Raw genomic sequence first — 17339 nt, forward strand, 5'->3', positions numbered from 1 at the left:
TAATCTTATCCACATTTATGCCCTCATATTCAAGCGCGAGGCAATTACTTACGAAAACTTTTAGGATAGTTTATGTCTACACCATAGCATGCAGTACTGTTCAAAAATACCCATGCTAATTCTGAGTGAACTAAGCACAGCATAGACTTACTCCACCTGAGGTGGTGTGCCTCCACCATGTACAATTGTGCAGGACAGAGCACTGGGTTAACACAATAGTAATGGCTTCAGCATCCACTGTAACTTACTAAGTGCTGGCTCAGAGTTGTCCATCTGGCACCACGTTGTGCCAGAAAGAGGTACATTTTATTCCGGTTACAGTAGGTAACAGACTCCAATATCGTAAAGCTTTAAAAATGACAATGGGTAACCATATGAAAGGATCTTATATTGAGATATAAAGCTTCATAATTTTTTTACCATAAGGCCATTACTTCACTTCTCCAGTGGTTCTGCTACTATCAGATGGATTATTAGTGATTTATATGAAATCATTTAGTGACGGTGGTCCGGTATTCAAATGTAGTTATGATGTATCTAAATGTATTTTGACTATATCAAAAAGGTTAAAAGCATCCGAATGAACTGTTAACTTGACAGGAGGCACTCCAGAAAGCAGACAAAAGAGTAAATAAACTGCACTGATGAAATAAGCATGGAGAAACTTGCACACACACCCCATTTTGTAAGACTTTTTGTATCCAGGGCTACTAAATCGGTTCATTTTCTTGTTAATGATTTAAGGAAATAAAATAGAATAAAAATATTAATCTTCTAAAAAATTGTCTTGTGCATCTTGATTATTACAGTAAATGCAATACTGTCCTACCATCTCATTCAAAATCCTCAACCTTACATCAATTTACCTTAAATACCATTACAAATTTGTATACACTGTTATACAGGAATTAAACAGAGATTTGAATTCAACACTAGTAACCTTCAGAAAAAAAGAAAAGTATCAGGGTATTTTAAATATAGAAATAGTCTTACCTCTTTGCTTTCTTCCAGGTCTGACTCACTGCTGAACTCCTCTGTATTTAAATTTTCAAAATCTGATTCCCCAACAGCAATTGGCACTGTCACAGTGAGACTTGGGTTGTTTATGAATGACATGTAATCACTTTCATCAACAACATATTTTTCCACGCTGCTGCCTATGCCACTGGTAGTTCCGTTCCCTTCTTTAAGATAGGCAAGGTTTTTACCTATGTCTACTATTGTGTGGTTGGAAATACAGCTGTCTTTTTTGTTGTTTAGGTCTTCAAGAGGTTTGATTTCATCTAAAACTTTCTGCTTTCTAACAAAGGCTTTTTGGATGAATTCACGCACTTTTCTCTTCACATAATCTATGCCTTTCTGAATCCTTGCCACAGCAATCTGCAGATTGTTCATTTCATTATCATCGTCTGTAGCAGCAAGGTTGTCTGAACTAAATGAGCTCAGCAGCAAGGCCAAAAAGAGGTTGAGTACCTAAAAGACAGTAAGGAGAAAATATACTGGATATCTTATTTTTAAGTCATAAAAGTAATTCCATTATGGGTTGTTCAATATGACATAATTTTTATTTCACAGCTAGCACTTTATTTCAACCCACATTTCTGCTATTCTTTCCAGTCCATAATCCCCATCCCCCATATTTTATTATAATTTGCCAAAAACATTTTTAGCTTGTTTAACTTGACTAATATAGGTGAAAATCTGAGCTGTTCCTTGACTTTTTCCTCCACACTGGAAGTAGTCCAGGTCTGCTGCTCAAAATGGAGAATGATATAAGGAGGCAGGATACATGATGTAGTAATTTATGCAAGCTACATCTGCTGTAGTGTTCATAGGCGAGGGGAATGCAGGCAGACTCATCTTCTACAGTTCAACAGACCATAGTTTCAGTGTCTCTAATGCAGAATATAATAAACTTATATATTTGCCAAGAATGTATCAGTCTATTTTTGTTCTGGGGAGGAAAACTAGCTAAGAGATAACGAGTCCACAGATGTGATACATCTCAATTTTAGGGAACTATTTCAGGCTTTCTTGCATGACATTTTACAAACACAAGAGAAATTTGGACTACACGTAATTACGACAGACTATGTGCAAAACTGCTTAAAAATAATATTTAAATTACACTTGTCAATTCTTTCTGTTCAAACTTGCAGAATATTTTAGAAGGTATATCACAGGAGTCCCACATTAGTCCAGTTAAACTTGGTATTTATGCCTGTGGCTAAGCATATTTATAAGATTCGTGGATGATACCAAAAAAGAGAAGGGATGCTAGCACTCAGCAAGAAAGAACTACCATTAGGCATAACCATGGTAAACTGGTGAAATGATTCAAAATCAATAGGGCATTTAATTCTCAAGTACTAGTGTGGAAATATCGGTTACAAAAAATGAAAAGTACATATACAGAAGGTGTGAAAACTGGCAAGGTAGAAGCACTGCAGAAAAGGGCATATAGGCTACATCAGGAAAGCAATGCTGGTGCAGAAATTTCATGTGTCATTTGGGGATGTATCACAAGGAATGTTGGGTGTAAGACATGGAAGTATAATTATTCCACATTATTCAGTACTTGTGTCTCTGTCCAAAATGCTGCTTGGAGGAATTCAGAGGCCAGTAGCAAAAGGGATAAGTAGTTTAGAAATCATCACCTATAAGAAAAAATTGAACAGCTAGGCTTATTTTGTTTCAGAAAGGCTGAAAGTGGAAACAGTAAGCCTTTAAGTAATATAAATGTTCTCATGAAGACCAACTGTTTTCCATCACTATTGACACCAGTCAGTTTAATTGGCTGTAAAAGATGATTTAAGTTAGATATTTTTTAAAAGGCATTTTTAACTATAAGCATAATTCAGCACTGATCTTACTAAAGAGGTTATAAGCTTACTGAAGATATAAAGAAAAGGTAGACAAACATTTTTCGTAAATGATCAAGATATATTTGAACCTGGTTTAGAGAAAGGGCAAATGAATTACACATTCTCCTAAAGTCCTTCTCCAGTCTTCATCTCTGATTTGTAAATCATGAAAAATAGGAAATATGTTCTAATAGTTTTAAAAAATCCCCACTGATTACATACCACTAGGTTTCCAATCACCATGACCATCATGAAGACTGTAAGGCACATAGTTTGGCCTGCAACCTCCATGCAGTCCCACATGGTTTCTATCCATTCTCCACACAGCACTCGAAACACAATCAAGAAAGAGTGGAAAAAGTCATGCATGTGCCAGCGTGGAAGTTCACAGTCGCTAGAGATCTTGCAGACACATTCCTTGTAGCTTTTCCCAAACAGCTGCATCCCAACCACAGCGAAAATGAACACAATGATGGCCAGCACCAGGGTCAGATTTCCCAAAGCCCCCACTGAGTTGCCAATAATTTTTATCAGCATATTTAGAGTTGGCCAAGATTTTGCCAATTTGAAAACTCGAAGCTGCAAAACAGAAGAATAGTATACAGTTATTCATGTTACTAATTGTAATTGAAATTATTGCTATACATTTCATATTTCATTTATCCTGTGTCTAAATCACGTCTCCTGTAACCTTTAGAAACTTTATTTACAAAATCTGTGTTTCCAGTTCTTTGTACAATACTAGACATCAACAGTCTTAAGTCCCGATTTAAGTCATAAGAAGTCAAAAATACTGTCTCTATGCTCATTTCAATTACATTGCAATTATCACAAAGTCTCCAATTCAGACTTTGCCTCTTTTGGTGACTTTAAATATCTATAAACAAGTTGTACTTGTTGGACAAGTTGGACAAAACAGTCTTTCTCCTTCAGTTAACTCTAAGAGAATATTACTAAAAATAAACCAGCACATATGAAATGTGATCAGCTTAAGAGGATTGTAAGTGTATAGACACTTCCAGATCTCTTTCTTCTTAATTGGCAGAGAGATGGAAGAAATGGTTTTCCTAGAAAGAAAAACAAGCTAGAGTTGTTAATGACAGGCATACAAGTTACTCACAAGTATCTTTAACAATATCTTTTCTGTCATTTAAAATAAGCATAATGTGTCTTACAAAGTTTGTCATACAACATTGAGAAAAACAGACAAAGGAAAGTGTTATATTACAGTACAACTTGAAACAGACAAAAATGAAATTATTCGGAAAGATATAGCAAGTGTTCAGACAATTGAAAGAGGAGAATACTAAAAGGAATCTAAATCTAAATATTATTTCATTGGATGAGACATAAATAAAATATATAGGTGCAAAGTTAAGAACAGAATTCTGTTACTGAGGGAGAAGTGAATCCAGATATTAGACTTTGGGCAAAATGCAATATAATGGTACACAGAGAACCAGCAAATGGATGAATTTAAACCCTCTCTTTTTTTAAAGGGAAGTTATTTAACTTTTAAATAAAGTTAAATATTTTTTGCTTTATTTAAGGCAAAAGTTGAGCTTGATGACTAGGAACTCTAGCTTCATGTCTCTTACTGTGTAGGTCTTTTCAGAGAAGGATTTGAACATCAACTTGCATGCTAGCCTAGTCTTCAGCAAGACCAGGGTTTTTCAAGTTCCTATTCATGACAGAGATATCCAATAACAGACAGAGATACTGTAGTGACTTCCAAACAGAAAAGCTGTTAGACAGCAGATGGACTCTTGCAGAGGATGGTAAGGAGAAGGATGGTAGTGATGAAAAATCCCCATCAAAAGAAGAAAATCTCAACACTACTCTCTTCTAAAACTAACTATGTAAGCAAACTGGTAATGGAAGTCTATCAGCTAAAACTGTCAATAAACTTTTATTAACTAATCAGTTATTTACCAAGCAATTTACTAATCTTCAGTCACAAGTAGTGAGGGCCTGTGGCTCTTGCATTTTTTATTCCCTCATCTAGGGAGAAAAAGACTCTAAGAGATACTGCTATTAAAAACAGGTAATCCTTAAAGCATACTCACTGCAAGAACAGAATTTATGTTGACAATGTCTTGAAGAAGAAATAGACGTTACTAAGATAATATGTAAGACAAACTCGACATCATAGACACATGCCATCTAGTGGGTATGCAATTTAGTATTTTGTAACTTCTTATGAAATGATCTTCTGTCTTAGCCAAATATATAATGTACAAATGAAAAATGCACAACATAATGCACAAATACAAAAATATAACATAGAAACATATTTTATTAGTATATTTACCAATCGGAATGATCGAAGGACAGATAATCCTTCTACATTTGCAAGGCCAAGCTCCATTAAACTAAGACTCACAATAAAACCATCAAAAATATTCCAGCCCTCTTGGAAATAATAGTAAGGATCCATGGCAATTATCTTGAGAAACATTTCTGCTGTGAAAATTCCAGTAAACACCTGCAAGGAAAATACAGTTTCTTACTCCAGTTTAATGAGAAAATATTTTAAAAAAATAAAACTAATGGTATCAACTTTTGGTAAGTTGTATCTTCAGCAAGCAATCCATGATAAGTCTGAATAGCTTCTCTATATTGCCATACATTGAGGTTAGGAATTAAATTCAGATTTGAAGCTTACATATGCATCACAATGTTGGGTTTCCAAAGAAAAAAAGGTACATGGGAAAAATATGGTTTTTATCCAGCCTGCTACTATGTATGTATAAATACCAATACACGGAACCTCTCCTGATTTTAATGCTCAGTTTTTCCTTCTTAGATCTCATCTTTGCCCTTGGGACATCTTTTTGCTTCTAGGGATAAAGATTGGTTTATGAGAGGGACAATTATTTTATTAAGAAAAAAAAACATACTGAAAGTTGAGCAGAACTATTCTTCTTTAGGATGACCTGCGGAAGGCACTGTCATGCCACTTCAGCATTTCCTGCGGAGTTGCAGTATATCTGCCATGCTTGCTGGGTCCTTCCCCTCTACAATTCCCTGAACACCCAGGACCTCAGGAGGTGCTAGTGAGGAGCGGAACAGGTGTGGGAATGGAACTGAAAGTTCTTATGATTTGTAAGTATCCATCCAAGAAAAAATATTAGATAAATTCTAATATTTTAATATTAGAATCTAATAATTCTTTAATCAGCTTCAATGACAGAAGCTGAAGGTTTTAAAAATCAAAATGCATATTGACTCAATAAATCTTACTATCTTTTGCTCCATAAAGCAAGAGTAGTGAAATCCACAAATGTCAACAAAGAGGGATTCAGTACAGCTTAAATTTAAATTCAACCATCCCTAGCCTATAAATATCTAGTCAACATTTTCTGTTAAACATATGTACATAGGTCACAGAAGAATTATTTAAGAAAAATGCATTTGACACACATGGTACACTATGAAAGACTTACAAGGTTTCCTACTGAAAGCACACCACTAAATTGTTCTGTCATCGGATAGTGCTCCATGGCCATGAACAGGGTGTTTAGGACAATGCAGATAGTAATGGCCAGATCAACAAATGGGTCCATCACAATCAAATTTACAATATGTTTGACTTTCAGCCAGGGAGTACAGCAGTCCCAAATCAAGCAAGTGTTAGCAAATTTATACCAGCATGGTGGGCATTTCTGTCTGGATTCTTCTAGTTCTAGAGAGAAAAATGAAAATAACATTTTAAACATATTTCTCTATTGCAGTATCACCTGGGTATTTCCTTGAGGCCTAAATGCTGTTTTCAAAGGCACTGTTGATAAACTGTGTTGATATTGTAGACCCTTTGAAACCAAGGCTACTGTCAGTCAAAAGAAATTACAATTAAAAATAATCTGTCCCACTATGTTTTAAATTCAATGTACAAATACTAAATATTCAATAGATAAAATAACAATTCACAAGCAAATGCTACATAGGATGCAAAATAGATATTTGTCTTAGAAATCTGGCACACAGGCTGGGCTATAAGTGGATTGAGAACAGCTCTGTGGAGAAAGACTTGGGGGTATTGGTGGATGAAAAACTGAATATGAGCCGGCAATGTGCGCTCACAGCCCAGAAAGCCAATCTCATCCTAGGCTGCATCAAAAGAAGTACGGCCAGCACCTCAAGGGAGGTGGTTCTCCACTCTACTCCGCTGTCATGAGACCCCACCTGGAGTACTATGTTCAGCTCTGGGGTCCCCAGCATAAGACAGACATGGACCTATTGGAGCGGGTCCAGAGGAGGGCCACGAAGATGATCAGGGCACTGGGGCACCTCCCATGTAAGGACAGGCTGAGAGGGTTGGGGTTGTTTTAGCCTAGAGAAGAGAAGGCTCTGAGCAGACCTTGTAGCAGCCTTCCAGTACTTAAAGGGAACCTACAGGAAAGACTGGGAGGGACTCTTTATCAAGGAGTGTAGTGATAGGATGGGGGGTAACAGTTTTAAACTGAAAGAGGGTAGATTTAGATTAGAAATTCTTTACTGTGCGGGTGGTGAGATACTGGAACAGGTTGCCCAGAGAAGTTGTGGATGCCCCCTCCCTGGAAATGTTCGAGGCCAGGTTGGACGGGGCTTTGAGCAACCTGATCTAGTGGAAGGGGTTCCTGCCTATGGCAGGGGGGTTAGAACCGGGTGATCTTTAAAGTCCCTCCCAACCCAAGCCATTCTATTATTCTGTATATAGAATGAATAAAATATTTAAAATTTTCCTCGTGAAAGATAAACATTTAGAACAAACCTGAAGTCAGACAACTATTTAGACAGTATTACGGTCCACACATGCAAAACTGCTCATTATTACCTTCCCATTTGCTATTTTGGGCATAGTCATTTAAGGCTCAAAGTAATGTTTTGCCCTTTCTTACAAGTAGTTGCTTAATTCCATGATTCAGATTCATTGTATTTAGCCTTACAGAAAGAACAACGTGATCATTCCTTTGTGAAACAGCATGTCTGGTGAATCGGTAGAAAGGGATTGTTCTACTGCAAGAAGCATAGCTGTTTCAGTAATCTAAAAAGAGCTTTTACCCCAAAACATAACTTCTCTAGAGAAACACTGCAGTGATCAATTCCTTTCTGCTTGCATTTAACTTGAAAGTTTGCTGCTTCCACCTCAAACCTATTAGTATATTGAAAGCTTGACTGCTTTTCCAAATATATCAGTCCATCTTTAAAAAAAAATACTACCTCTGTATACAAATCTCATCTTGCCTGTATCCTTTAGGCTGAAATATCTGCCTTAAAACACCACTACTACTTAATGTATCATACATTTAATAGCACTTTATGGCATTGTCATACAAAATTCTGTTACATACCTTCCATTGTGTTTGTAAGCATGCTGGCTATACTCATTGCTCTTTGCCTTGCACTAGGATCTGTTAGGTAGTCCATAGGAACATGATAAGAACTCGACCGCCTCTTTCTTAAGTCAGTTTCTGTAGTAGTGCCCTGAAAATAAAACACTGATAAAATAGCCTATTGATTGTTCATTTAATAACACTGTAAATTATTATAAAAGTATAATGGTTTAAAACACTCGCTGTCCTGCACCATGCTCCATTTATGTTGTGATTTTGCAACAGACTAATGTATGCCTAACTTTGTATACAGCAAATAGTCAAATACATCAGTAGGATTGCTCTTGTGCCTAAAGAATATGTTTTTAAGTATTTTGCTGAAACAGGGCTAAGACATAAAAACATATTTTAGACTATAAAGAGTTTTTAGACTCTAAAAAGTTCCACAATGCTTGTCAATGAGCTCTGCCTTAAATATCTTTCTAATTAGGCAGTGAAGTCTTTTTCTAAACATGAAAATGCACAGCCCACACAGCTAGCCGTAAAAGCACAGAGAGTAAGTGTATTTTCTTAAGATAACTCTTAATTTAGAATAAATTATCAATTTCCTAGCACACTTTTTCAAACAATAGAAAAGAAAAAAATATTTTAAAATGTTGACATCTCCAAAAAAAAAAACCCTAGAAAAATTAACTATGTGACAGGAACACTATCGCAACCCATGTAAGTTGTACTATCAGTGTTAAATCAAAAGTTTCATATACAGTCAGCAGGAAGTTAAATACTCATTTAATATATTCCATTAAGCAAATATAGTTAATTTATAATTTTTTTCATTTTGATATCCTGTCTGATATACGAATACAGAATCTTCCAGTTAAGTCTTCAGTTAGCATAATGAATCAATGGCTATAAGACTACACATACTATATTTATTCAATGCTTTACTATGCTATTCTGTTAATTCCCAGCAAATTAGCATGTATTTTCAGTTCCTACTTTGGCTTATAACTGGAATATATGAAAGGAGCATTCACAGCTTGGCCAGAAAGGGAATAATTCCCAAGTGACTAAATTTTGTAGAAACAGTAGTTGATCATACAGGGAGAGGACATCATGCCTGAGCTATTGCAGACTTCCTTACATTGCTAGCAGTGGCTGCTTTATCAATCATCACCTCTGGCAGAAGCTGTCCAGTAGGTGACGTCAGAGCTGGCGGCCCACCGACTAAAGAAACTACTCCATTGCAATCCACAGTGCTGTGCATCTTCCCATTTGCTGGAAGTGGAGGTATTGTCCTGGATGACCTACTGGCCTGACTAATGTTACTGTTGCGCCGTTCACCATGTCTATGAGGAACAAAGAGAGAATCTCTTCTGCTCTCATTGTCTTCAAAAGTGCTGTGCTCATCATCAGCAAAGTCATTTTCTGATCCTACATCCTTTGCTCGACCTCTGAAGCTGAAAAGACTTGTTCTGCTATTGCGCCTTGGGGAAAACAGGGAGCCACGAATGCTCAGCAAAGACTGCAGGCAAATAAAAACAATGATTATCAGCTGAAAATACTTTCAAATATAATGTTTTCATACAGGGGAAAAAAACACGGTGTTAATATGTCTTAAAGAATAAGGTCATCTACAAAGAAATGAACTGGTACGGCCCCCCCCTTAATACACTCCCTTTTGGATAGTAAACAAAGAGCACGTAAGTGACAGACAAAGACTAGTTATTTTACTACTTTGGATATATGAAATCAATTGGTTTAATTAAAGAAACTGCTTGACAGAATTGCTTCCTCTGCCATTCTGCCTGTTTTATTACCAACTGTTCATAAACTGAGTAAGGACATCTAGACACTATTTACCCCAGGTTGGCATTATTCTGACAGGCTGAGTAAATAAAATTTTAGGCAAATTTCCTGTGACTCAGTCTGCACACAGAGGTAGATCCCAAATACTGCCTCGTTTAAAAAACACATGTTTTTCAGATACTAGTCAAGTAGGCCACAATAAGGTTTTTCTTTCTTTTTTAAAGTCTTAGCTATCCTGAATATGCAAAGATATGCCTGTAATTTTGTATGAACAGTCTCACTAATCTTCATCAGTTTACTCATGTGAGCAAATGCTCTGCTATGGCAGGATCTTTTCAGGATCAGAATCAAAATAATGCTCTCATCTTGCAAATAATTGTACATGTTCTTAACTTTAATTCATATCAGTTATTTGTTTGACTTGATTGATTAGCATTAGTACCTGATTTCACCCAAACCCTCTATGAATAGCAGAGATGATACATAACAAAGCAGTGTCTTTATTTCTCTTCTGCAACTTATCTTTATGGACCTGAGCCCCATTGTTCTAGGTACTGCAAAATGCAGAACAAAAAGGCACTCTGCAAAGAACTTATCATCTAAGTGTAACACAACAGATGGACACAAAAAGAGAGGGAATACAAGGAGGCAAAATTGATGGGTATGATAAACAGTGGTCTTAGCTCACCTGAAGTCACTTCCCTGTCAAGCTTTCTGTAGGCAGCATGGTAAAAGAGAGTTTTAAAGAGGGATTTGAGGAAAGCAATGAAGTGTTCTGTGGAAACTCATGGGACCTTCTTCCAAGCATGAGGGGCAGCATACCAGAAAGAGCTCAAAGAAACTAGTTTGAAAATTTAACAGGAGGTTATGGATGCTGGCATGGGTCAGTCAAAGCTGGGACTTGACTTGTTTACTGTAAGTAGACAAGGTGGGTTGGGAAGAACTTTAGGCACGTATGTTTTATGGTATTATAAAAATATCTTTAGGTAGATATGTTTACTAGCAGATTAGGTAAAAGCAATGAGATAGGTTAGTGCTCTTTGCAACAACATTCTTGATGAATACAGCAGTAATTGGGACATGGAAAGAGGTCCAAGTTAAAAATGATTCACAATTGTGGGTTCAGAGTAGAGTTAAAAAAAAAAAAAGAAAAAAGAAAAAGAGAGAGAGAAGGGAACTAGCAAAAGGCCTTGTGGAAATCCCTTAGAAAACTGTCAAAGGGGTAAAAGGATCTTCTAAAGCACAACTAAACCAGGAGAATTGAGAGGAGACAAAATCATGAATGTTAGGAAGAATACGTTTTCAAGAAGAACATAATAGCCAGTTACATTGAAGGCAAGTGAAATGTCAAGGAAAATGTCAAAGATGAGGTATAAACCTGGGTTTTGTCTAGGAAAAGGTTATTAAAAACTGGTGAGTGGAATTTCTGTTTAGTGGCTGGAGCCCAGAGTAAAAAGGAACTAGGGTTGGAAAACCATAGGGGAGGGGATTGCTAGGCTGTCATAGTAAACAGCTGTAAATGAACTTGGAGATGAAAAGGTAAGAGAAGCAAGTTGTATGAGGAATGCTTAATTTCTTACAAGATGGATGAATTGAGCTGCAGTTGAATAAGGCTGCAGATTGAATGAAGACACAAGCAAGAATATGCACCTACGGGATCAGATGGGTCTTCAACATGAAGTTGAAGTCAATGGATATAGGTGTGAAAATTTGTATAAGGAACAGAATGAATCATGAACTAACTAAATTCAGTAATGAGGTCTTACAGAGACTAGTTAGACAGCTAATAACATAAAATGGTGGCAGACCAAGGCGGGGGGGGGAAGGGGGGAAGGTAGCAGTACTATTAAAAAAGGAAGTACGTGACGAAGTAAGTGGAAGGAGGAGTTAACTTGGCAGAAATAGGAAGCTTGAAACATTATATTCCCACCACACCCTGGTCTAAGGAGGACAGTCCTTAATAAGAAAATATTGGATGAAGAGGTCTGAGCTTTTTCAAGAATGGGAGCTGGAGGAAGTGACACATGAAGAGAATATGGATGCTCATGATCTATTTAGGTATGAAACAGGCTTTCCAGAAACAGTAATAGAGGAGGATTAAAAAGGGAAGAATGATTTTAGTAATAGTGACTAAAAAGAGGGAGAAAGCAAGTCATAAAGACAAGGGAGAATCAAGAAGGTGGGGATAAAAGGAAGAAGCATACTGAGGCACACAAAGGGGCAGAAAAAGGACAGAATGGATGTGAGATCTGGACTTGAAGTTCTGAGGGGAGTGTTGGAAGCGAGCACATGAAGATGAGCTCTGAAAACTGTAGAAGGGATAGATAACATGACAAAACTATCAAATGAAATAAATGTCTGGATGGGAGAGGCAGATGGCACTCTGAGTCACTGGTGTTTCAATGTAAGAGAACACATGCAAGGACACGTTGCCACAGATATTTCCACCTTCTTTAAGATAACACAATTAATGGTCTCACATCAATTAAATGGTCTCACATCAATTAATTTGTCAAATTTCACATGAACATTTATGCAATTTCTACTGGGCTTTTTGCATCCCAGATTTAGTACTTTTCTCATTTAAAACATGAAATGCCTTTGTATGTGTGCACCAAATTTTGAAGCCACTGATCATACTGAATACATCCATCTTGATGGGGAGATAGGTCCATTTTCATTAAGAAACTTGAAATACAACTCATTTTAATTAATACACATTATTTTGATTTTTCACATATATATTCAGAATAAAAACAAAATCTCTCAAATTCTTACAGTTTCATCTTTGGCTGAAATGATTAACTTGGTCATACTTTGATTTAAGATATTAAATAATCTGTTGTATCTTTTGCAAGAATTAATCAAACTACTTTACAGGCTTTTGTTTATATGATGCGTAGACAACAAAGGTGTTTAAGAGGTAATAATACTATGGTACCTGGTGTGGGGAAGAGAATCTCTTTTCGTATGTCAGTCTATTCCCCTCAATGGAAAATCGGAAACCTTTCCTTTTGATGCTGTCCTCTGATTCAGATTTGTGAAATTCTTCCCCATCCTTCTCCTCGCCTTCAGATTGTTCTTTTTGCTTTTTCTTCTTTCTTCTATTCCTCCTCTCTTTAGCACTCTTTGAGCTCAGTTTTGATGCCTCAGAAGAACTTTCGGAGAATCCACCTACTCCACCTACTCCACTATAATCTCTTGAGTCAGCTGCTGCAGCTGCTGCTGCTGCCTATACGTACAAGCACATATGCAATTTACAACACGTATACAAACACACACCACTCACTGTTTTAAATGTATTACCGTTGTTAAAAAAAACAGAGATTTTGAAATAAAAGCAGTGATCCCACTTCACTGAACCCAGCATATCATAAGAAGTATAATTTGTGAAATACCACCGGAGCCATAATTTGCCACTGCTCCATAAACCAGGAGTTAGAGCAGCCCAAGGGAAAACTGTGCTGTCAGAAAACCAAGTTAACAAGCACCTGTTTTAGATTGGAGCACTATTTTGCAATGAATTTTTCACCTGAAATACTATGCAAAAGTAAGGAAACAAGGCTCAAACAGCAGGAAATATCCCTGTTAACAGGAAGCAACACTTTCTTACACCATTTTGCTGGGTTTTGAATACTCTCTAGTCTATTAAAGATTTGGTGTAACGTTTATCTCAGTTGCAAATCATAATCAGATATTTGACTTAAATTGCAGGCTATTAGAGAGCTGATTCTGTTTGAAGTTTTGAATATTTGTGGAGTATTTGATTAACATTTATTTACAAGTAAAAAAAAAAACCAAACACAAACCAATTAACCAACCAACCAAAAAAAAAAACCTATTGCTGACTTCAGTCATGCGCTTACATGGAAGACATAGTTCAACTTCTGCTCTATGTGGCCACATGCCAAGCAGACATTATCAATTATCCTATTAAAGATTTCAGAGTCTTCAAAAAATGAAAAGGAATTTCAAAGCAGTATGTAATCATGATGTCTGTGCCACCAGTTTCTCCACTTTTTCCAGTTTTCTTTAAACCTGGAACATTATGGCTTTCTGCTGCGAGAGCTGAGGAAGGAGTAGAAAAAGCCAAAAGTAGCTGAAGCAAAATATTTCTCCCACAGCACCTACAATAGTTTTGCTTCTGTTACTTAAATAAGCAGAATTCCGGATTTTTTTTTCCCCCCACACCTCCATCTCCATTTCACAGAATCACAGAATGGTTGAGGTTGGGAAGGAACCTCTGGAGGTCATCGTGTCCAATGCGCCAGCACAGAGAGTGTCACCTAAAGCATGTTGCCCAGGACCGTTTCCAGATGGCTTTTGATTATCTCCAAGGATGGTGATTCCACAAGCACTCTGGGCAACTTGTTCAAGCGTTCAGTAAAAAAGTTAATTTCCATCTCCAATTTGAAAAGTGAGTATTTTTGCTTATTGGTTATAATTTTTGTCACAAATCAGCAGGTTCACTCAAGCCAGCAGAAACAGTGCAATGGAAAACATTAAAGATTGTTTCCAAAACGAAGGACTTTATAAGACTGGAGGTAATATATAGTTAGGAGTAGGGGAGTAAAATTATTCTCATATATGGACATACTGCATCTGATCACAATCATGAATGGAAGAAGGAATTTTACTTTACAGGGATACCTGAGCTTCTTCCTGTTGCTTTTTCAGTTGTTCCAGCATTTGCTGAAATTCTGCTTCTTTCTGTTCTGCTTCTTCCATGGTTGCTTGATTCTGTTCTTCATAGGCCATGGCAACCACAGCCAGGATCAAGTTAATAAGGTAGAAAGAACCCAGGAAAATGACCAAAACAAAAAATATCATGTATGTTTTCCCAGCAGCACGCAGTGTCTGGGGAAAAAGAGATAATACCCATTTTTAGCAGACTTTTAAATACGGTTGCATAATATGGTAGCATCTGTGTTATAATCTAGAAATACATTTAAAAATTGCTTTGTGTTAGCACAAGATTATTTAGTTACTTTTTCCATATACAAATAGTATTATATTCTGGCTACATGTGCTAAAATCCAAGTTTTGTGTCTACTGTGGTCAAGGTAAATAAGATTCTGTACCTTGAATACTTCAGAACTTCTGCCAATGAGAATCTGTAGTAGCAATTGCTGCCCCCACTATATGTCTATATTATAGCCTTTAAATGTAACAGTAGTGGGGCCACTAATCAGCATCTTACCTTCTTGTCTCATCAGTCCCAAACTACAACGCCACAAAGAAAGTGCAGTATACAAAATGTTATGCTGCACAACATCGCTGTCCTTCAGTTTAAGGGTATGTGTAGTTCAGGGACAAGATGTAACCTTATATGACAACATATATATGACCCTATATGACAACATATTTGTACTAGACTGCAAATCAATTTAACTAGCATCTATTTACAGCATGTTTGGGTAAGAAACTTTAACAACTTAATTTCATTTATTCATTTGTGAAAAGAACAATAACGCTTAACCACCTTCATAAAATAGCAGCTATTTCTTATTATGTATTTGAGTAGCACATGGGAACCTAAATCATAAACAAGGCCTCTATTGTTTTCGATAGCTTACATATATGAAATAAAAGATGATTTCTGTCCCAAAGACCTTAGGGACACGTGAATGAAAATAACTATGCAAATACTATGTAGTAATGGTATTGGTGATGGTGCTGTTTATTTTAATAAGTCCTCACCAGCTGGTAAAGATTCTCCCAAAAGTCCTGAGTCATCAATCGAAACAGTGACAAGAATGCCCAACTGAATGTATCAAAACTTGTGTAGCCATAGTTGGGGTTTCTACCAGCTTTCACACATATATATCCTTCTGGACATTGACTACAAAAGAAGAGGAAATGCTATTTTTAACAACTACTCTAAATTACGATATGCTATAGTAAATCACAAAATTGTTCAGGAGTACCAGTTGCTAATGAAATTATGAACAAGTAAAATTTTATTCTACGTGCCTAAGATAAAAATATATGTCTTATTGGTTTTCAATTTTTAATTCCATTTCCTAATCATATTTAAATGCTTTAATAACATAACTAATAATAATCTACCCTTCCCCACAATTTGTCATATCAACACATCTCCACCAGGACAAGAGAAGAATGTCAACTAGCATGGCTGTTGATAAACAATTGTCCGCAACTGGCAGCAACATTTATGCACATAGCATTCACGTGGTTACCTTTACAAAATTAGTCTAAGATGCTGAAGAAAGTGCCTGTGTAAACTTAAATCACATAGATGGTTATATTTAGGTAGAGCTTCAATTGCAAAACATCAGTAATTTGCAACTCTACGGTACAGCTGATACTAAAGTTGACCACCTGAACTATTCTAAGTAGCTAATTATTTTTTCTTGATGCATAATGAAAAATTATGACTGTTTTCTTACCCTGCATCTGAGCTATTGCCACACAGCAGAGCATCATTTTGTCCTTCCAAGAAGTAGAAATGATCTGTTTTTTTTAAAAAAAAAAATGAAAAAGGTGATAAGAAAGACATCATTTATAGCTAATGGAAATTGAGCAATGATATAGACTTTTACACTTTAAAGAAATAAGCAGAGCTAACAAACAGTTTAACTGCAATATATAATGATTAGGAATGAGAAAAGCATGGAAAATACTGTTTTGACAGGAAAATGACTTTCTATAGAGTCTTGAAGTTGGCCTTTCTTTAGAAAATAGAAAGGTAGTTGTACAGCTAATTCTCAGTAACCTACCCAAATGAGTAAGATACAATGGGTGGATTACCAAATTGTGTATGTCAGCAAATGAGTGAACAAAAACAGGAAAACAAGACAAAGGATGAGGGCAATTCCCTGCCTTTGATCATGCATTTTGATATATACTATTTAGTGTTATTAATTTATTATTATTCATTACATACTATTTTATCCAAATACTACTTGAAAAAGTACTGAAATTTTTGCAGCATGAAAACACAACACAACATGCAAAAGAAACTGCTAACTGGATCTTGACTTGAGCAGCTGAAGGAGAAACCAAGCTTTTATTGTACATTACAAAAAATTAGTACACCAAATTCTATAGCAGAGGAATGTACTTGAAGTATATATACGTATTTTGTTAATAGGCTAACTATTAAAAATGAAGTAAAAGACAATTTAAAGAGATGGAAGTCTTAAAAGCCCCCGGCACGTTCTTTTCTTTTCTTTCTTCTGCTTTGAAGCAGAAAGGGAAAACCAATTTGCCATCAATTCCTAGTTTGGGATTCCTACGGTAAAATGGGAATCTCCAGTGGAGATTTTTGGGTCAGGTGGCATATTAAGCTAAAGTTGCCAAAATTAGGTATGTTCTGGCTGTTCCCAGG

The 17339-nt window shown here is 36.3% G+C and overlaps 1 protein-coding gene across 9 annotated transcripts in view; it reads right to left on the minus strand.

Annotated features, from left to right (window-relative positions):
• LOC309591127 (sodium channel protein type 2 subunit alpha) overlaps positions 1-17339 on the minus strand; it is a gene marked incomplete at both ends in the record, with an annotated part of 59366 nt that overhangs the window by 29327 nt on the left and 12700 nt on the right. For 3 of the 9 annotated variants that reach the window (XM_082313011.1, XM_082313008.1, XM_082313007.1), the window contains 10 exons: positions 994-1473; positions 3087-3443; positions 5176-5349; positions 6311-6549; positions 8198-8330; positions 9324-9704; positions 12930-13220; positions 14639-14845; positions 15689-15830; positions 16399-16462. In XM_082313011.1, the coding sequence (XP_082169137.1) occupies positions 994-1473; positions 3087-3443; positions 5176-5349; positions 6311-6549; positions 8198-8330; positions 9324-9704; positions 12930-13220; positions 14639-14845; positions 15689-15830; positions 16399-16462 (2468 nt within the window). The remainder of the gene's footprint in view (positions 1-993; positions 1474-3086; positions 3444-5175; positions 5350-6310; positions 6550-8197; positions 8331-9323; positions 9705-12929; positions 13221-14638; positions 14846-15688; positions 15831-16398; positions 16463-17339) is intronic. The other 6 variants (XM_082313015.1, XM_082313009.1, XM_082313013.1 and 3 more) reach the window with 4 other exon arrangements.

Source organism: Platalea leucorodia (genome assembly GCF_965183815.1).
Source record: "Platalea leucorodia genome assembly, chromosome: 5".
NCBI lineage: Eukaryota > Metazoa > Chordata > Aves > Pelecaniformes > Threskiornithidae > Platalea > Platalea leucorodia.